Here is a 23,327-nt window from a genome sequence, read left to right as displayed (position 1 = left end):
ACTTCAACAATAACTTAAAACAGACATATCGATTTAAATTTAAAAATAAATATTATTATTATGTATAATTTTATAACAAAGTTGTGAAAATAATTTTATAATACCTGGCGGCTGTGAAGTGTTCATCTAACGAGAATACACTTAGAAACCCAGCCAACCAACGAATCTTTAGTCAAAATCGACTTCAACAATGCTTATAACACTCTTTCTCGGAATTCCTTTCTGAGCTCATCGAGTATTCTCTTTCCTGGTTACACTAAATTCTTTTATTCATGCTATCAACAGCCTTCCACTCTCCAATTTGATACCTATAAAATTCCTTCGATTGAGGGCATACAACAGGGAGATTCTCTAGGTTCTTTATTTTTCTGTTTAGGGATCAATGAAATTGTTAAATCTATTAACGAGGCATGTTCATTATCATTGCATGCATGGTACATCGATGATGGAATCCTTTGTGGTCCAAACGACGAAATCAATAAAGCTGTAATGATAATCAAGGATGCAGGGCTATCCATTGGTCTATCAATCAACCATGAAAAATCAGAATTCATTCTAATTAATTCATCAGAAAACAATTTTCATAATTTCAAACAGATTACTCTGGAGGAATTATCTCACTTAGGTGCTCCCGTTGGTGGACACACAGCCATATCATCCTTTTTACAATCTACACTCGAAACCCTTAATGAGTTGGCTGACCTATTCTCCCTTCTCCCCTCTCATAAAGCCTTTTTTCTCCTGAAAAATTTCTTCAATATCCCAAAAATTCTTTACGCGCTCCACTCTACCCCTATTTTTAAATTTCCCACTTCCTTAGGCATTTATGAAAATGGGATTAAAGTCCTAATTGAAAGTATTCTTAATCTAAAATTCCATGAATTAGCGTGGACACAAGCCACCCTTCCTACCAAGATGGGAGGACTAGGCATCAGATCCCCTTCCGATCTTGCCTTAACTTCTTTTATATCGAGCTGTCTTTTAACCAAAAATTTAGTCAATCCTAATTCCTTAAATTATGACTCTTCCTTTGATAGTGCCATCATTGAATGGAAATTTCGATTCATTGCCGACCACCCAATTCCAGAAACGAACAAGCAGAAGGACTGGAATAAGCCCATTATTGCAAGCTGCGTCGAATCTCTCCTTTCCAGTATGCAATCATTGGACCGTCCCTTATTGTACTCTCTGCTTAATGGTTCTGGACATGAGTTTCTCGAAGCCATTCCATCCGCGAGCTTAAAATTATAATTGACCAAAAATGAGCTAACTCATGCTATAGGCATCCGTTTAAATTGCTTAGTAATCCAACCCCACATCTGTGCCGGTTGCAGTTCTGCTGTTTTGAGTATGGAAGGCATAGTCTACATTGTCGTTCATGTAAAGGCCGCATCGTTAGACATAACATTTGCAATTCTATAATTCTTAGAGCTTTGAGATCCGCTCAAATTCCTTCTATTCTCGAACCCTCTGGCCTTTTCAGATCTGATGGGAAACGCCCTGACTGGATCTCTCAAATTCCCTGGAAGCGAGGTCAATTCTTGGTCTGGGATTACTCTTGTATTGATCCATTGGCTCCTTCCAATCAATCCCTTAACATTCTGGATAACAAGGAGCTTCTAAAAATTGCAAAATATTCAGAGATATCCCAAGATCACTTATTCATTCCCATCATTTCCACTACCTTGACTACCTTTGGGAATCGTGCTCTTTCTTTCTTCAAGGAACTTGGATCGCTAATCCGCAAACTAACAGATGAACCTCGTGAAGGCTTCTTCTTAAGACAAAGACTCGCAATAGCAATTCATAGGGCTAATTACATCAGCTTCATTGGCAGCCTCATCTCACATGATGATTAGAATATATTTTATGTAATTTTAATCGCGTTATATAAATTTTATAATATTTATAACTATATATTTTCTCGAATATAATGTACATGTGATTTCATTTTATATGTTGTGTAATTTTAACTTTAAAAAAAAATAAAAATAAATTAAATATATTGCATTTTTAAAAAAAAAATAGTTTTCAATACTAAACAATGGGCAATGATTTGTTATGTGAAACAATCTTATAAAAGCAAAAAGGGATATTTATAATAGAAACCATTATATAAATATCAGAGTTGTTAAAAGATACTTTTTAAATGGTTTAGATACACACACATCTCTAAAAATGGATCTAGATGAAGATACATTTATTATTATACTTATAAACAAGGTTCACCGTTGTTTCTCCAACAGAAACTGTTATTATGAGAGCACAAAATACGTAAACAACATTTTTATATTTTTATTCTCATTTGAAATATCCAGAGTTGTTAAAAGATACTTTTTAAATGGGTCTATATGCAGATACAGCTTCTAAAAAGTTATCTAGATACAGATACAATTTAAAATGTATCTAGGTAAAGATACATTTTTTATTATACTCTTAGATAAGGTTTGAATAAACCTAAATTAGGATTCTATTGTGAAAATTCATGAAATGATCTAAAAAATTTATTGACTCGATATCACATTTATCAAAATATAACTAAAATAATGATTTTTAGATATTAATATAATATATAATTGATATAAATAATTATTATATATCATTAATAAAATAATATAATATAATATATGATTAAATGATTATAAATAATTATTAGATTTCAGTAATAAAATATTTTCATCATTAAGACATCCGTGTTTATCTGTAAAGACATTTATAGCTATACTAAAAAGTCTTTCTTTTTGAAAAAACTATTTAAAATTTGTTGATTATCAGAATTTAAATCATTAACAATCATATCTCCTGCTGTGGGATACTGAAAAAAATCGGATATTAAATTGTTGTTTTTTTCACAGGTTAATTTGCACTGATCTGAAGACTTTGATAGTTCTTCAACTAATCTTTGTATTAATTGTTTTTTTTATTAAAATTTTCATCCATTTGCAACCATGTCCAATCTAGTTTAAAAAAAAGGATGAAGCATAGTTGCCAAAATATTTTCATCTTCAAAAATTGTCCCAATAAACCTAGAATAATTAAATATTGATTAATTTATTATTAATTTACCTATCTTCAATCCCTTTAAGTAAGGCATTTAAGAGTGATAAACAAAATTTCAGGTTCATTTGTTTAAAATTTTTCAATTTAATAATGAGCTAGGAAAGTTGCAGAGTAATAAGCTGTGAACATATATTTATCTCCCTGCAGGATATCAAGTGAACTTGCTACCGGCTTCATTAGCTAATTGAAAATACTGCTGTATATACAAATTTAATTTACAACTAAACAATATTCATGAATAAAATCACATTCATTAGATAAAAATCTAGGTAATTTTATTCCATAAATCTTGTCCAATTTTTCAAATTTAGTCTTAATCATTTCTGACATTAATTGTAAAGCATTATAAGTGGAGTTCCATCTAGTTATATTGGGACATATAAAATATCGGCCAATATTGTTTTTTATAATCTCAGCTGAATTTTGAGATTTATTTTGTCTATTCCATATATTTTGGCATTTAGACAATGCCTGAACAATTTAACCTATGGATTAGCCTAACCCCAAGTTTCTTAGACTTCTAATTAATTATAAACATCAACAATATGTGTTATTTTTTTATCCGTTTTAAACTTTTTCACAAAAACAAGCGAAGGGATCAGAAATTTGAAGTCCGGCGTCAAATTGGTTAACAGCACCTGTAACTTATCCCCATCTCAAAATGATGCCATCATACGATCCGCCTATTGCTTATCGCACCTTGATCCCGACATCAAAATTAGAGTTATAGACTGTTCAACCCTTTGTCAATTACTTCAAACCAACTTTTCCTTTTACAAGCCTAATAGTACCTCACCGCAAAATGTTTAATGGATCATTTAAATCCAGACGACGATAATAGTAATATTATCCTCCAGAGAAAACAAAAAAAACTTTGGGACATTTCATAATACCTCGATTGGATCTTTATATTTTTGTAAAATCGAACGTATTGACTAAACCAATCTATAATTTTAATATACGGGTTTAGATTATGTATAATAAAATATAGATACCCGCTTTTAGCTCTAATTTTATTTATCTGGTCTTAAATTATTCTGTTGTGCCTGAAATTTACTGTTAAAAAAATATTAAATATATCTTAAAATTCAGAATTTTGTTTGGTATATTCATAAATTTATTGAATAATATACATAATATTAGCGAATTTGTTTTAAATAATATATATTTATGTTTGTTATATTATTTTTAAATTTGTCACCCTTCGAAATCGTAATTATTTAAAAGTATAGTTTTATAATTGGCTACAAAAGTATATATGCTGAATATTTATTTGGCAAAAAAAATTGATAAATAGAGATATTTTATAATTTGGTCTTTCAAAATGTAAACAACTGACAAAAGGATAATTATTTACCTGAGGAGGTTTAAAATATTTTCTATTAACTCAATATTTGTATGGATAAATAAATTCGATTTTGTTTAATAATTCGCGAACGTTTAATAACCGATTTTTAAAAAAAATTAAAATCATTTATGACGGAAGTAGAATCCATTGATTTCCGGCAATATTGTCAGGAGTAGTCGAATCTGGCATTAATCCATAATCATATTTCCCACAAAATCCTGGTTTAATAGGTCTAACATCGATTCCTCGTCTAATTTTTACATTTAATAAAAGTATAAATTCATTCATTTAATTTAAATAGGTTGTGATAAATAATGAATTAATTCTTTCTCTTTTAAACTTAAAATTCCATTTTTATAATTAGTGAAATTTAAAGTTTTAAAATTAAAAACTAAACACTTTAATTTTTTAAAATATTCAACAACAAAAAAATTAATTTCTTAAATTTTAAAGATTTACGTATTTATTTTATTTTGAATCCATGGCATGTAAAATTTAATTTTAAACTTGAGTCAAAAAATTAAAAATTAGTCTTCAATAAATGATTTAGATTATTTGTAAAAAAAACCAAATTATTCTTGAAAATTATATCTTTTAAGGTTATATATGTCCAAAATTTTTTCTAAAAATTCAAAAAGTTATAAAATTTTCTTGAATTATTTTTTGGACATGTTTTAATTTTATATTTAAAAAAAAGCATTTATTCTTTTTGATAAAGTTTTGAAAGTTTGCAGATCAATTTTTTGGATATTTTGGATACAGTCTAAAGAACAAAAAAAAATAATTTTTTAATTCAAAACCAAAGTTTACTCTTCAATATTTCCAGCCATCCTCGATATTTAATTAAATTTATGTATAATATAAAGTTTTTTTTACCTAGTCATTCGGCATCTTTGCTCCCCTAATCTTAGTTCCGCATTATCAATGTTGTTAACTCCCCTTGGACTCCATAATCTTTCAGCGACAGCCGATGCTCTAGGCCTAGTAAAAAAAAATTGCACAACTTTACATTTGTTTTCTTATAATGTTTACTTTATTACATTAACTATCGGCAATCTGATAATAAACTTTAATGAAGAGCAGGCTCAATTATTTATATATTATTAAAAAAGATTTTCCGCTACGTTTGAAGTAAAATGTCGCGGCTTATTGCCCGATAACCCTATTTAAAATATGTGTTTGTATATGATATAAATATAATGTTTTTTTTTTAAAAAAAGTTGAAATGTAAAATAATCGAAACCAAATAGTTTCCAAGATTGAAGACCCGTCAATATATTCTGACCACATACAAGCTTCTCCCCCAATAATCGGCGAAGTTAAAAAAGATTCCAAGTCTTTGAATAATTTTGATTTAAAAAAAAACTAATTTGAATTTCGTTGTTTAAAAAGAAATCAATTTATTTTAACTAATGCTCTAGTCGTTGCTTTTTTAAAAAAGTATTGCCGCGTTCAACCAATTTTTATATAAATAAAGATATTTTTAAATAATAAAAAATAAATAGCTACGTTATTATTTGCATAAATACCCATAGACATTTCCGGTTCATACGTGTAAAATCGTTTCCAATCTTCTTTGCGATATTCTTCATCTAAATACCAAGGTGCTGATATTATTAACTTGTGACCTAATAATGCGTATTGCTGAATTTTGTGAGTTAGCGATACTTCGAATCCCCAATTCTTCCAAACTTGAAGCGTTATATTTTCTGGCAACTATTTTTAATATAATTTGATTAGTTAATTAAAATATGGTAACTAGCTCTTAGAAATCTAGTGTGGGGGAAGTGAGGCTCTTTTTTGAACTTACCTTTAATATTTTTAAAATTATCTTTTTTTAAACTAATATTTTCAAAATGACCTTTTTTTAAGGGTTGTGGACCAGAATTCGGTTTCAAGAATTTTTAACTCTATTTGGCCATTTCCAGACAAAACATTTTTTCAAAGCGGTTTTTGGATAATGTTACAAGCAATATTTTTTCTAGTTCCAAACAAAGGATACTAACTTGTCTATTTTTTTATATAATATTTAATTGTTATTAAAATCAAGCTAATTGAAAACCGATTTTTTAAAGGTCCGAACCCGCCCATGGTTCGATGGGTGGCTTATAAATCGGTCACTGCTCTGTGATCTCAAAATTCCCAACCAAGCAATTTTATATTTTTGAACCCAAATTCGGGTCCACAACCCTGCTTTTTTTAGTTTATATTTTCAAAGTTACTCAAGTATATCAAAAAAATAAACTCCCTCCCTCTTGACTAAATTAAACCTATGTACTAAGATAATGCTAAAGATTTGGTAAAATTTAAATACATAAATAGGATTATTTTTTTCGCAAGTGTAACTTAGATTTTGGAAAAAAATTATAGCAAGCAATAGCGTCAAATATTTAGTTAAGTTCTGTTAGTTCATTTTAGAAAATTCGTTTATCAAAATTAATAAGTAAAAACCTCTTTTTTAAAAAAGAAATATAATTTCGAAGCGAAGACCGTGTCCTGGTTCGTATTATTTCTAAACAGGCTGTTTAGTCGTCTATGTAGCTCATCTAAACAGTCTATTTAGATTTACATGGGTAGCGTATCTTTGTGACTCTTTTTCTAAAGTAAAATATCTATTACACTTGAAATATAATAGGATGTCCTTGTTCAAAATATGTTTAACCAGGGCTAAACAAAAATAAGTTTTAAAATTAAATCAAACCATGACATGGCCTAACTATTAAATTATAAAATAAGTTTGTGAGAGCTTTGCTTAATCAATATTTTATATTCATAAAAAATATTTGTTAAAAAATGACTTTTATGATTATAATGATTGATCAATTTTTTTTGTATTCGTTAATTGACTTAAATTAAAACCAATTTTATTTTCACAAGTAATCATTTAAAGATATAACTGTTCTAAGTTTGTCTTGGGGAGTTATAAATTATTTACTTAAAAATAAAATAACTAAAGACAAAACGAAATAAAATAGGTCTTAAACTCAACTAACTTATAATATTTCCGCAATAGCAACATAATTTTGGTCAAATAAGACCTTATTTGGTTGTTTAAAACCAGACCTATTCTATAATAAATCGGATTCTCATTTATTCAGTCAGACAAAAAATATTTTTTTAATTGACCAGATAAATAATCTTAAAGGATGGAGGAATGTAAATTGATAAGATATATTTTATAGTTTTAAACAATGATGTGAACCCAAATAAGGGTTCAGGTATTTTAAACTATAGCCGAAATTTTGATAACAAGAATCTAACCGAAACCTATTTTCCTAAAGGTGTCTGAACCCCATAAATCCATCTCTGATTGGTCTGTGGTCTCAAAATGTCCAAACCAAACAATTTTAAATTCCTCTATTTGCATGTTCTTATCTCTGGTCCTTAATAGAATTTTAAATCCTCTCTTTTACAATAATAAAATTAACTATATAAATAATTTTAAAGATTATATACATTTATATTATCTTCGACCGGATCCTCCCAAACAATTATGTTTTTGTGATATTTATTGATGATATTTACCGTACGATTGATATAATAATCGAAAGCGATTTTGTAAGGGTCGTAATAAGTATTGGATGTTAGGTTATTAATATAAGGGTTTGAACGCCTATTATAAATAATTTTTTAAAAATATAAAAAATCCTCTTAAAAAAAATTAAAATATTTTTCAATATGATTATCAATGTGAATTGAAATTCAAAATAATACCAACAAGCGGGAAATGCCTCATCCATTCCAGCATGGAAATACGGGTCAGGAAATATGCGAAATATTTCTTTAAACAAACGTTCTATAAAGTTATAAGTAATAGGAGATAAGGGGTCTAAATTCTCTCTAGAACGATGATAGGGCAAACGAGGTGTATTAGGATTTCTCCCATCTCCATAACATGATGTCATAATTTCTTAACATAAATTATTTATTTATTTTTACAATTGGCTAACCAGCGATAACTCCAAATTTTCTTTTATAGTCGCCTCAAATTAAAGGAGATTTAGTTCGTTATCAAACTCTTATAAAACATTATGTTAAGTATTTAAAATATTACCAAATTCAAGGTGTTGGGATATATTATCCCGCAACTTTTTAAAAATGGCACAATTTGAGGTCAACTTCAAGGATCGGATTTAAATATTTTCAAAAAAAATTATTTTAAATTATAAAAGATCCATTATTTTCAAATTTTTTTTAAAAAAAAGCTTTATTTCCAATTCGTAATATATCTTTTACCAAAATATAATCGTTAATAACCTGGATGAGATTTTCCCCATGAAAATGTATGGCCAGGAGTGTCAAACTCCGGTATAACCCTTATTCCTCGAAATCGAGCGTATTTTATGATATCTGCAACATCATCTTGTTTATATGTGTGAGCCGGGGTATATGCACCCTATTTTCAATATATAAAAATATTGTATAGATATTTATAAATTTTTATCGCAGAGTGGTGTGCCCTGCCTGCCTAAACTATTTATTTGAGTTAGTTGACCAGTGAGCACAATCAAACTTTGTTTTAGCAAGCTTAAATAATACTATATCTCTGCTTAGGGTCAGGTTAATAAACTCCTTAAAAAATTTATTGATTACTATATAAAGATTATAACCAATTAAAATTTTTATTTTTATTATTATGAACAAAAGTAGAAATATTTAATTTCGTTTAACTTTTTTTGATAATTCTGGAAAAGTGATTGATTCATAGGGAAAAGCTTGATCGTCAACTATGTGCCAATGAAATACGTTCATTTTGTTATAACTCATACCGTCCTAAAATTTATACATATTTATGAGAATGCAATAGCGAAACCTAGAGTTTGTAAAATTCTTAATTAATCCCCAAATTTATTTAAAATACAACATATATATATACCATCGCCTCTTCATTATAGATTTTTTTTTAAAAAAAAGTTATTTGTTTACTACGATAAAATTAATAGAAAACAACCATCTAATCCTGACAATAACCAATGAAATGAACGTTAATATTTTTGTCGAGAAAAATATAAGAAAAATGGAAAAAGTATATTACAAAAATTTATCGTCTTATATTATTAAAATATAGGAACCAAAGGGGAGGATAGTCTCTATCAAAACTCCCCTTCTCATTTCATTTCCGAGAATAATGAATTAAATAAGTCACTATAAATAATGGATTTTTTTGAATATTATATTAAATTACATATTACTTAAATAAAGAAACAATTAAACGGGGAAAAAATATTTAAAACCAAAAATATAAAATAAAAGTACTGGCCAAAGATTTGCAAAAATCTGGCTAAAAACTATCCTAATAAAATTATTGACCCCATTCCCTCTTGCAAAAATTCTGAATACTCTTGCGGAAATCCTGAATGCCCCTGAATTTTAATTTTATTTTATAAATTTTTCAAGCCTAGAAATTCTAGAGATGTTGGCATAAATTGTTGGGCCAATTAAACAAAAAAAGAGATTGTGTATTTTATCAAATTGAAGAATATTTTTAAATGATAAACTATTCCATCCAACACTTAAAGGCTTGGCATACCTTAAATAAAAAAAGTAGCTTTTTTAAAGCATAATTTTCATTATTAAAAAAATATTCTCCTATTTTATATATCACTACAAGCATTAAATTTTTATATCCTGAGCAATTATTAAAGAATAAAACATTGGTTAATCACAATATGAATTATAACAAAAATTAAAATTTTGTATAGTAAACTAATAAAATTCAATCAAAAATATATTCATTTTCATATAATTGGTTTGGCTAATATTCTAATAAAATTTTCAAGACTGTTTTGAATTTAATAACAAAGATCTTAACTGAGCCATGCATCCATGAAGTATTGTAAAAATTACATTAAGCATTACATTATTGAAATTTACTCTATCTTGACTAAATATATTATATTATTATAGATATTATTCAATTCTATATAAATACCCACTTTTGAAAACCCATTTTTGTAAAAAAAGGGAAAAGCAATTTATAAATAATATCAAAACTCGTAATTGCCACCAGCAGAGCGTTAGCTTTTGAGGCAGGGATTTTGGGTTCGATACTGGTGATAGCAAAAAATTAAAATTATGCTATATAGTTTCCTTAAATTTTAGTACTTTAAGATGAAATGAAAACATCATGTTTTGATTATAGAGATTATATATTAGAGATTACTAATATTTTCTTCAGGATGAACACTGGTATAAAATGTCGAGCAGTGTCTACCAATAGTCCTCTATGTTTAAACCGCGGGTTATCGTATATTGTTTGCTTGTTCATTACATACTGTAAAGTTTGTTAGGTAAGTGAAAAATATGGAATATTATTAATTCATAATGAATATGATATTGTTGTCGTCAGGGTTTTGTACTCGAATTCGGTTTCAGAAGTTTAAAATTGTTTGATCTCTCACTTTGAGATCACAGACCAAACAGGAACCGACCTGAAGTAATATGGACATGGGATGGGTTTATACCACTTTTAGAAAATCGGTTTCGATGAGGTTCCTGTTATCAAAATTTTCCTTAAATAGAGTTTAAAATTCCTGAACCCGCTACGGGTTCACAACCCTTGTTGTCGTAATAAGAGTTTAATAAAACTGACAAATAGTTATGGTGATTACGTATCAAATCAGGAAAAAAAAATTGGTAATAAACATTATCAGTACACTACCGCGAGAATGTATAAACGAGAATGCATTCACATATATGATATCGCAAAATTAATACCGCGAATATGTCACAGCGAAAATATTATCGTGAAATCCTTATCGAATGTTTTAATAATCAGAACACAATTTCGCGAATTTATGAAGGGAATATGTTACCGTGAAAGCATTATCGTGAATGCATTATCGCGAATGATTCGTATCACTGAAATTCACTTTAGTGCACAATCTGACATGCATTCGCCGAAATATCTTCGTGGTAATCAATATTCGCAGTAATATATGAAAAAGGTTCCACGATAATGAGGTAATATGCCATTTAAGATGGTCCTGAGTTTGACACCCCGAAGGTAATGACTTAATCGGTTAATGTAATTAATAATCATTATTCGAGTTAATTGGGCCTTTAATTTTTAGAATAAAATCCTCCTTCATTCAGAGTTAATGCGCGAATACGGTGCGAAGAATACAGAAAATACAGTTTATTTTGCTTCGCCGCGAATTTGTGCTAATTAAATGCAGGGTAAACACTAATTATAATTTTTAAATCAAAAATCCAGATAGAATCACACCTCTCCTCTAATGTCCTAAAATTCGAAATTCATATTTGCTAATAGAAAGATATTGAAATTCTAATTATTTATATTTTTTAAATGAGCATAAGTGAAATTAAACAAAATTTAGAAAAAAGATAGGCGTATTAAAACCAAAATATTTCTCCCATTTATTTAATTATATAATTTTCATGATCATTATTTAATTAATTATAAATAATTTTTAATGATAAAAGGTGTTGCGACCAAGCTAGGAGACTAATATGATCAGAAGGATGTCATAATATAAATACATATTTTTTTTATAGATTAAAATTAACTTTGAGATAGAATATTTAAAAAAAGGCACAAACATAACCTATTTTTTCTAAAAATTTTATTTAACATATAAAATTTACACTCATGTGTAATATCCTATTATCTATTAAGATATCTTAAACTTATCATAATATTGTTACTTACATACATATATATATATATAATATAATTAAAATTATTGATATTCACTTATCAACTTATTTCATTACCGTATTGTTGTTGGTGTACGTTATCATTTGACTAAATGTTTCTAGACCTTTTATTATATATTTTTTAAACGAGAATCATTAAAAATAAGTCCTACCGGTATAAAATAAATTTTAAAAGAAAATTGAAAAAGCTTTTAAAAATAAAATTCCGGAAGTGGGCCTCAAAAAACTGAGCCTAACATCGGGTTGCGAGTGGACAATGGTCTAAAAATTTTGATTTTGCAAAGTTCTAGTTTCCACCACACTGAATATACAAATTAAAAGACCTAATTAGACAAACATCAATTTCTATAATATAATACTACTTTTACCCCCAAAAAGCGCCAATCATATTTATATATATTGATGTTTACCCCTCAAAGCACCCCAAATCGTTTGAGAAATGATGCGGGCTTCGTACACATCATAAATGCTAATGTCAGAAAGGGTTTCTTCCCTGTCACGATATATTTGATTTTGTATAGTGTTGAGATCGGGGCTTTGCATATCGTTGCGTTTCGGGTCATAGAAATATTTTTTAAAATATAATTCGTCTAAAAAGATAAGGGAAAACGATATTATATATATATTAAAAATATGTATTATATATATTTTTATATTAATGAAGGATTATTATTATCTGTCAAAAAAAATTGACGTTTTTAATTAAATGCAAATAAATTTATTACACAAAGAAACTTACAAGCTTCGTCCATGTTTGGGGGAGGATAGGATTCACAGATTTTAGATCGAATGATTAGATTTAGTTTAGCGATTTGTGGTAATTCTGGATCAATGTGATAATTTTCGTCCGAAAACATTATATTCGCGTATCTGGACCATTATTAAAATTAGTTATATATATGTTAGCGGCAATGTGTTAATTCCGGCAATTTATTTTTTCAACTTTATATAATTTTTCGAGCACTTTATAAAATTTAAAAATCTGATTTACCGTAAATATATTCCAGCATGTTTAGAAGAGCTATCTTATGAATAATTTTGCTAACCTTTGAGTCATTGATAATTTATATAAGAAATCTAGAGAAAAACTAATACAAATTATATTAAGTTCAAATGTTCATCGCAAAATTGTCTGAAATTCATAGGGTAGGTTATCCAAACATGCTGGAATAAATTTCAGATAAAGATTTTTAAATTTAAAAAAAAGCTCAAAAAATGATTTAAAATTTAAAAAATAACACATCCCCGGAAAAAACAAATGCCGTTAACATATCCATAAAACTGATACCTCAATTTTCTGAAAAAAAAAATAATATATATATATACCTTTCGAAAGCTTTTTCGAGGATATCACATTGCAAATTAGAAGTTATGACCAACGTTTCAGGATTTAACGATAGAGAAATAGGTTCAAATTTTATATTTTTTGGCATCGGCCAAGGCGTACCGGAAGGATATATAGATTTCTAGGGTAAATAGTAGATGTATACAAATCATTAGTCCTAGTTATTATAAGCATTATTTTAAAGATATCTTGATCCAAATCATTGTATCTTTTAATTTGTTTGGTATCATTCCGATGTATAATGGTTAGAAACATTACATATACTGATCATTGATAATTATATGCCTATGTAGCTATACCAGTAATACTGTGATAAAAGTAATACATTTAAATATAGATGATCATTTAAAGCCAACTAAATATAACAGATTTTCTTAAATATAAATACTATTTAAAAAATAAACGAGATTATAAGATTGATAAATAAAACAGAAGTTCCAAAATGGTAGATGTGATTCCAGTATTACTTTTACATAATTCTATTAAAATCCTCAAAAGTAATTATTTAGAAGAAACCCGGGTCGGGTTTAGAATGATAAATTTTGACCCAGATCTGATCACGAGTCATAGAAATCGACCAAGATCGGTGTATGAGTCATAAAAATCGACTAAAATTATAGCGAGTGATATAAATCGATCTAGGCATAAGCACCAGTAGAGAAAATTGACCCAGACTTGAATAGACTTAGTAAACTCTATAAACAAAACCTAATAAGCAGGCGTACCAGAGTCAGAATTCTGGACTGGGTCTAATTTACTAAGAAGTTGGTAATATCATTTAATAGTTCGAGTTTATATCCACACTCAAGTTGAAGTCGTAAAACAGTTTTCCCTTGAACTTAATTAGACCGAATCGCGAATAAAGGGGCTCGTTTATAGCAACCGGCATTTTGTAGCGACGCAAATGTTAAATCGTTTGAGGGACATCATAGCTGTATATTTAACCGTGATTTATTTTGCAGAGCACAGGATCAGACCAAAACCCGGGGTATAAGGGTCGAGTTGTATAAAACATTTCAAAATACCGGAACTAAAAAATCAGAACCTCTTTTTGTTTACCCCCCCCCACCACTTGAGAGCCTCCCCCCACCACCTCTTATAGTTTTTTTATTTATATTTATCTTGTTTAAATTGCTTACATGCTTTTTTTACATGTTATTTTAATATAGTTTTATGTTATGCTATCTTTTAATATTTTATTTTAAAATTTAATAAATATCATTTTTGTTATAAAGTTATGTTGAGAGGTGTTTTTCAAACTCGTGTAAAAATCGGTATAATGTATAATATAATTATAAAAAAAAAATAGATATTTATTTAGAAACGCCAACTATAAGGATTTAAAATATATTCAATCATAATCCTTAATTTCAAATGGCTCATCAAGAAAATGTTAATTTTCCGAGTAATAAACTTGAATCATAATTTCTAGTCTGACTCGAGTAATGAAGTTGCTCGCAAACTCAAACCGCGACTCGAGCCTTAAAAATGAGTGGATTAATCGAATTCAAAACTCAATTTGAGTTGATCTCGACTTGAGTAGCGACTAAGCCGACGTGGCTGAGTTGTTTAACAACACTACATAGGAGACAATAAATATTATAGTCCAACAAAATTCTAGGTTGGGCCAAAAAATATTTTTTTAATCCCGGGTCTGCCTGGAAAACAATTTTTTTCTTCTTCAAATCCAAGCCGGACTTATAATTTTTACCTTTACGCGTCTCTTATATATGTCTTAGTGGGATATGGACTTCAAAAAGATTTGAAATCTCACCATTTTTATATCATTCATTGAGAGCAATTTTTTAAATTGAAAAAATCTTTTGACCGGAAATGCATTTCAACATGTATAGAGTATAACCACACTTCAAATTTTAAACAATTTTACCGTGAACTATAAGAAACTACTATTTAATTTAAAGTTAATTTTTTTTGAACGAATATTTTTCATATAAATTTTTTTTTAAAAAAATACGCAAAAGTTTATTGCGAAAATTATCAGAAATTCATTTAGCTCGATTTTAAATTAAGATTTTACCCATAACAGTATTACGCAAGTTTTGAGCTTTCGTTAACAGATTTCCAAACCATTGTCAACTATGAGCTAAAAATCTCTAGGTCTACGTAAAATTTTTTTTGACTAAAATATTGGGTTAGCAGTTTTTATAAATCGAGCCGTTTAACAAGAATAACTCTATACATACTGGAAGACATATCCGGGTAAAATCAGAATTTGAAGGATTTTAAGTCACCCGCGGTAAATGATTTAAAATCGAGAAATTTAGAATCCCTAAAAAAATATATTCAAAGTAAATTTTTTTTTTCAAAATTAGCAAAAAAAATACAATCTAAACCAAGTTAATAAAAAGGTTTCCAAAAAAATTAAAATTTTTTTACAGCTTCATAAATAATCCTTAGATTTTTTTTTTTTAAATGGGTCGACTTCATTCAGACACGAGTCGTTCCTTCCCGATTTCAGATAAAAAAAAATGATTCCCTTGGGTTTTTAAGCTCAATCTAAATGCAGCCGACAACTTTTTTTGGAAAAGATATTTCGGAGAGAAGCGACCTAAATAAACCGATCCGGTTGTAATTTGTTTAACTATATTAATGGTAATGTGTAGATAAAATAATAATATGAAACCTGAAGAGGCTCCCTTGGATTGTTATAGTATAATTCGCCGATAATTTTGTGAGTCAGGTCCCAAATGATACAGGTGACCAAACTGGTTTTTATGAATAAATTTACGTCTGTTTTGATGGAATATATCATCTCCGCTTTTACAAAAATTTTCTCTTTATTACCAAATTCCTAACCTATTGAAATAAACAAACTTATATTTTATTTTAATAAATATTATTTTGAATATCACAACAATTAACATTTTGATTTTTTAAAATTAATGATATCAATCTATCTAAAATGACTTATAAAATTGTAGAAAATAATCTCTTACATTGAGAAGGCTTCATAAATGTTAAAATCAAATCACAATAACGAAAGTGCGAACAGGGAAGCGAATAAAAAAATTTTTATAAAATAACTTTGAAGATATTAAACATATGGTTATAGTTTTGGTTATTAATTTATTTTAATTATTTATCTATGTATGTATGTATCAGTGAAATAAAATTCTTGCCATTGTATGTATATAAAACAAACTAAGAAAGAATGTAGGAGTGGTGGTTTTATGTATCAATATGGGTGATAGAAAATAGATATATTTACCTTACCATACATAAATAATGTGTTGAAATATATATTTTTTTTAATTTTATCATTGTAATGTAAATAATACTGTATAAATAATATCCCCAAAATTTGGTATGTTTGCAAACCAAAAGAGAAAAGTGTTAATAAATTTCGTGGCCAAAAAATTGTTAATAAAATTTCAAGGTTAAAATAAAACATTAGTTTAAATTGAATTTTATGGCTCGGCTTCATGATTACTCCGTGAGAGTTAGAATGTCCAACATAGCTTACGAACTCTAAACAATAAAGATTGAATCGAAAACTTATTGCTGTCGCAAATTATAAGTGAAAACAAAATAGTGTATGAGAACAAAAATGGATATCTATTTTTTTGCATACTTAAATATTATTTAAGGAACTCTTAAAAAAAATATATATATATTTAATATTGAATAATAATATATATATTATTTCTCCATCGTAATGACAATTGTTAATTTTAATATTTTATTTATAATAGTAATAATATAAACTAATATTATATATGGAGAAGTTGATTGATCAAAGGGTAAAAGTTATATAGTAGTATAAGCACTACTTCCATTTGTCTTACTTTGATGATAGGATTACAAAGGAATTTAAACCAAAAACTATTAATTTTATAAGATCATAATATTTCTAAAGGCAAACATTAGGTTCAAACATTCATGCATTGACACAATATATATTTCTATTCATAAATTATTTATTGAATTAACTTCGAAAAATAACTATTTAATTTTAAAATTCTTCTCACGATCCAAATCAATCTTCGTTATATTTTTAATGACTTTAAAAAAAATATATTTTTAATTTTAACATATATAGTTTATTTCAATTTTTACGTAACAGATTAATTTATTACGATATGCATAATTAGAAATTTATTATCGCTATTTTGTGCTAATTTAATTATTAAAAATGTAATATCAATCATTCTATTTCCTAAAAAAGTGAGACCATATACAAGCACAATAATTCCAGGAATTATCATTGATGTCCGTTAATCTCATATTTTTAAATTGCACTTAGTAGTTAGTTTAATCGATTACTAAACTCAAACAAATTTAATTTCTGCAAAATAAGACACAAAGAATGTCCAAATGACAATATTACCCTTTCAAATCATTTAAAAAACTCGTTCCAGAAAAATTCTGTTTTTTATCGGTTTTTTCTTTATCTTTGATTCAATCAACTATTCCGTCTTCAAGCAAGGCCCGCACAATGAGTCTCACATTTAAAAACTTTATAACCCTTATTTCATAGTTAGCGCGAATTCGCGCCACATTTTTTTTTACAAATCTTTATTTGTTTATATTTTCTTCATTTTAAGTCATTAATTTTTTTATTTTTTATATCCATTGTATTTACTATATATTATTCAATAGTTTTTTATTCGATCTCACTTATAAAAGTAAAATTATATCCCGAGTCAGTTCGTTTCATCATTTATATTAAATCTATTTTATTCTAGGCGCTTGGGCGGAGTTCAAAAATTATATTTTTATCAGAGATCGAATTGTTTTACAGTAAACTCTGTCAGAACTCTGTTAAAGATCTTTAAGAATTTTGTCACAAGAATGGTCTGCCCACGATGTATGTATTGGAAAGATATGATACCACAAAATTAAAATTTATGGAGAAAGCTACCCAGGGGCTAGTAGGACGAAGTCTAACCTTTATTAAATAAATCATCAACACGAAAAAAAAACCTCTTTTCATACGCCATTATATATCTTTTTTTTATCAGATATTTATGATATATTTATTAATTGATATTGATTTTGAAATCTTGTTTGTTTTATCTTTGTGTGTATTTTTGATTATTACTTCTTTTATTCTCTTTGTGTTTTTAGAACAAAAAAAATAAAAATAAACTCATGAAATGTTTAATTTTTATTTGCAACCTTTCATTGATATTTAAAATATAAAAATTTTATATATTCATATTAAATTAAGCGACACACGACACGTGGATTAAATACGGGGTAAAGAAAAATTTTTTTAAAAAACTAATCATATTCTCTTATAGGTTATAAATTTATATTAAAAAAATATGAGTGTATACGGTATAATATTAATGTATATAATGTCAACGTTTTTTTTTATATAAAAAGGAAAAATATATACTTATAATTTATGAGATTTAATTTATATGTGTATTTTATTTTTTGAATTATAAAAAAAATTTTGTTTTTACCTCAAAACCAAATTTAGATTGGGATAGATATATTTTATAAGGAAATTTGTATGCGAAAACTATTCAAGCAAATATTTTATAAAAAAATAAATGCCAGACAATTTTTAGGCTCAATTTTCGGAAAAAAAAAAATTTTTGGCCCGAGTTTGGAAAAATAAATTTTAAGCCCCAGACAACCCTAATTTTAAAATTATACTATTTTATGGGCCTGACCTGTAGGTTTCTGATGAATATAAACAGGGAATTGATAGGGTGAATTTAAAATGTTAAAGGTTGGTTGAGGCATTTTAAAACCACAGACAAAACAGGGGCCATTTTATAAACAATCCCACGAATCCGTGGCAATATGAACTTAGGGAGAGTTCAGACCTAGATTTCGATTAAGTTCCCGTTAAAAAAAAATTCCGCCAAATAGAGTTTAAAATTCTTAGACCCTATTTGGGTTCACATCCCTTAATCGCATAATTTATAATATTTATAACCTGTTCTGAATTAAAATAATGATAATTGTAACACGTCATTTTTTATGGGTTTCCTCTGAAAAAAAAACATCATCTAAGAAAATTTTGATTATAAGATTGTTTTGGAATTGCTTTTCTTCTCTGATAGTATATATGTATTTGCGTGTTTTCACATTTTAGAGGTGTTATTTTCAAATAATTTATTTCTATTTAATATTTTCGCATGAATTTTTCATTATTTTTTCTCTCTTGATATAGGTTAATTTTGAATGTGCGAGCGATATTGAGAACGGAAATAAAATATTTAAATTTTCAAACTTTTCTTTTCATGTTATATTATATTTAATTAAAATTGTTTACATTCTTTCCTTTTTTTAAAAAATTAAATAATGTCATCTTTTTTATAAAGGTAAAACATAAAAATTTTATTTTATCAAATTTTTTTTGTTTTTTCCCAAACTCATATTTAAAAAAAATAAAATAATAAATATTTTTATTATAAAAATGAAATGATTATGCAAATTAGTTTACGGAATATGGAAAAAAAAATAATTTGAACATAGAAGGAACTAAGCAACAAAAACATTTACATTGTTTTAAATGTAAAGTAAATATATTATTTATTATCAATCTATACCATTCTGCAATTTTGTGCATCAAAAGAGTAACCAGGATTTATCCAAAATAGAGGGGTACTAAAAGGGGCTTCACCCATCCCAACCAGCCTGAAATTGGACCAGACCCTACCTGCAAAAAATTAAGACTATATCTTTGTATATATGTATGTTAAAGTTGGCTGAAAAATTGGAAGCACTTAATAATCTATGCCAATGTTTCATGCCCTGTGTTTAGGGGATAGCAGTCAGAGCTATCACCCTGAGTGGCACCAAATTGTAAAAAAAACAATTTGGATATTTTTTCAAATGCCCTCTTTCCTAACTTTTGATATTATATTATATTTTGAAATTAATATTGAAATCAAGAATAAAAAGTATTTAAATTTTAATTATTAGAAAATCCTTGTACATAAATTTTTATTGCATATAGTGTTGTTAAAAAGCCCGATTAAGATTTTAATCAAAATAATATGCTGTAAGTCTGGAGATTTTGCTCATAAATGGTGGTAAGGTTTGAATATCTATTTGCCAAATCTCGAGGCTTACATAATATTGTTTTGGCCAAAATCTTAACCAAATTGTTTTAAAAAAATCGACCCAAATTGGACTAACTACCTAATAATTCTTTACTTTCAATTCAAAAACATTAGTATTCTTCTCTTCAGTTCTGTTTTATTGTGCAATGCAATAATTTTTTAACATTTAAAAAGATGAGTCAAACTAAATGGAAGTCGGGAGGAGGTATGGTATGAGCTGATTAATGATTATTAAATTTTATTCTTGGAAAGGGTTACCATGAGGTCGCGTGTATCTGAATTTTGGAAATAAATTGAAATCGTGTTTTTGCTTTGCTAGCCTCCACTTTTTGTTTGGTGTTGGCGTGGCACAATCATCGGCTGTTGCGAATTCATTTTTCGGTTGTGCTGGGCAGCGTATGAAATATAATTTTCTATAGGATCGTAACAATAACGTTACATTGAATCCTAACAGGTTGGTAATATTATGACGCTTAGTGGATATTTCGAAAAAAACAAATGGCCAAAAGTGTAGCATATACAGTCTTTGTCCAGAGAATAGAAGAATTTCCCGATTTGGTTATTCGAGTTAGTATGATGTTTTAGAATCTTGTAAACAATATCATGCAAAGCATTGTATCGAATTTATTTAAATAATGCAGTTACACTTAAAGAAAATTGAATTTTTATCGCTGAGAAGATAATCGCAACAAAAGAGCTATCATGAGTAAAGATAAATTTGGAAGAAAAATGCTTACGCTCAATAACGTCGATTTGACGGATGCTAGCTTGAAAGTAAAGACTATTTTCTTCCACAAACGCATCTGAAGCTGTAATTTTTTTTAACTTTTATAGACCAAGATTCAAATGGAAATTGACATTAATGAATTAGATTTAATGATCTAAATATAACCTTAATTAATATATTATCAGCACATTACCATAATTCATAATTTGAAATTTTTTTATTGATAATTCGGATCATTGTGGCATAGGATGAGCATAGCTTTATTACAACTTAAATTAATCAAGACGTGTCTGAAACCCTGCATAACTTAGTCACCAATGTGTTTTTTCTGTCAATGTATTTTTTTTTAATTTTAAATCATTTTTTGAGCACGTTTTTTTAAATTTTATAAAATCCCATAAGGAAAGTAATTCCAGCAGTATACCTTCTCTGATAATTTCATTCAATTTTGCCACTAACTTTTGAGCTTAATATCTAATAATATTCATTTTTTCCGTTGATTATTTGTATAAATAATAAGTAACTCAAAAGTTAGAGGAAAAATTATCTGAAATACATAGGGTAGGAACTCTAAACATATTGGGAATACATTTACTGTAAAAACTATCTGAAAATTTAAAACGCTTGAAAATATTGATTTAAAGATTTAAAAAAACTTATTGACACTAACATTTATATATAGTAATTTTATTTTGGTATAAAAAATTATTTATCACGATTCAAGGAATAATGTTGTCTTATAGTGTATAAATTGCGCATTTCAAAAGCTCAGTTGCAAACAAATGGTATAGTGCAAAGTGTTCAGATTACCATTGAGCGTTGGAAACCATTTTAAAAAACTTAAACTGGTTTGTTTTTTTATATACTCTTTTATTCATTCATTTTGCACGTTGGTCTATGACCCGTTCTTTAAAAACTCAGGTTTTTTGGCAAGAAAACCGATAAAATCTAGTTACCAGATAAGAATAATATTAATTATATATAAATATTGCATAAAATGTAAAAAAATAACTTATCTCTCAAAATGGAATATTCATAAATTAATATTTTTAAAAAAGGCAGACGATATTATAATTTACAAAAACTAACTCTTTTTTTATAACTTAGGCCTCATTTATAGTAAAAGCGATTTGTTCAAGCGATGTGTACAGAAATCTCAACTGATTTTTTAGAGAGCTAATAATTTGTAAAATAAAAATAGAGAAAATTATTTTACATAATATTTCCGAATCTCATATTTCTCTTTATCAAGTCGACTATTTTTATAATCGTAGCGCATATATTTTTTCATCGCATCGCAACATGATGTTTTTAAAATTATATCATAGCTTCTATCGTTTCACTCCATATTTATAAATTATACTTATTTATTGGCTTGATTTTGTAAATAACGTGACGTTAAATACCGCACCGCTTGAACAAATAAGTACTAGAGGCTTTAGTTAAAATTTTGAATGGACGATACTATATAAAATGGCAAACCAATCTAAATGAACGTAAACGTTCAATTTATACGTATTACCTCTAGATTTTTTCTTACTTTTGTCGCCAAATTACGCCGTCGATTAATTTAACGCTTTCTCCCGATTTTTTTTAAAAAGATATAAAATACTTAAAATTGGGTTTTACCGGAAAGTTAACCGCTGCCATCTTTTATTTTAATTCAATCATACATTATGAAAATCAATCTTGTTTATGTTTATCTCCCTATTATTTTTAGAAAAGAAAGAAGAAAAGAACTCGTGTGTAAAAAAAAGATTAATTTTTCGATTTCCAAAACTTTCTAATTTATAATAAAGATAATATTTATCTTTGCGCGTTGGTCTAGGACCACATGTTCAGTTATGAGCCAAACGGGGTCTAACCTCTCTATAATTATGCCTATTTGTTTTTTAATATCAAAAGGTAACAATAATGTATTCTAATTCAAAAAATAAATAAGGTTTAAATTTATAAGTTTGATCCTAACATTTTTACAGATTATTTGGTTCATTCCAAAATCTAAGTTTAAAATAGATTCCAAAAATCTTGACATTATTATGCACACCTTACAATTTTATTGATTTTAAACTAAGCTAAGATGTGATGTTGGTTAGGTTTAGAATAATAAATAAATAAAAT

General features: G+C 27.4%; 1 protein-coding gene across 1 annotated transcript; it reads right to left on the bottom strand.

Moving 5' to 3' along the window:
- Window positions 1-4,506: 4,506 nt before the first annotated feature.
- LOC135932043 (beta-hexosaminidase subunit beta-like) lies at window positions 4,507-16,218 on the bottom strand. Its single transcript, XM_065469380.1, has 14 exons — window positions 16,078-16,218; window positions 13,415-13,554; window positions 12,828-12,958; window positions 12,499-12,678; window positions 12,146-12,192; window positions 10,572-10,682; window positions 9,080-9,181; window positions 8,666-8,804; window positions 8,123-8,318; window positions 7,865-8,021; window positions 5,938-6,124; window positions 5,652-5,745; window positions 5,285-5,389; window positions 4,507-4,658 (listed from the first exon to the last, which is right to left on the bottom strand). The coding sequence occupies exons 1-14, from the start codon at window positions 16,204-16,206 to the stop codon at window positions 4,535-4,537; spliced, it is 1,842 nt and encodes a 613-aa protein (XP_065325452.1). The 5' UTR covers window positions 16,207-16,218; the 3' UTR covers window positions 4,507-4,534.
- Between the last annotated feature and the right edge of the window lie 7,109 nt (window positions 16,219-23,327).

The sequence above is a fragment of the Gordionus sp. m RMFG-2023 genome, chromosome 1 (assembly GCF_954871325.1).
Source record: "Gordionus sp. m RMFG-2023 chromosome 1, tfGorSpeb1-WG-v2, whole genome shotgun sequence".
NCBI lineage: Eukaryota > Metazoa > Nematomorpha > Gordioida > Chordodea > Parachordodidae > Gordionus > Gordionus sp. m RMFG-2023.
Note: the sequence above shows the minus strand (reverse complement) of the source record. Positions and strands in the feature narration are given on the sequence as shown.

Excerpts from the sequence above, each read along its gene's own strand:
- LOC135932043 (XM_065469380.1), bottom strand. The coding sequence starts at position 16,206 with ATGATATATTCCATCAAAACAGACGTAAATTTATTCATAAAAACCAGT. Across the intron at positions 12,959-13,414 it reads CTCGAAAAAGCTTTCGAAAG|ATACGCGAATATAATGTTTT; the intron begins GTATATATATAT and ends ATAATGGTCCAG. Across the intron at positions 12,193-12,498 it reads GATTTGGGGTGCTTTGAGGG|GTCTAGAAACATTTAGTCAA; the intron begins GTAAACATCAAT and ends ATATAATAAAAG.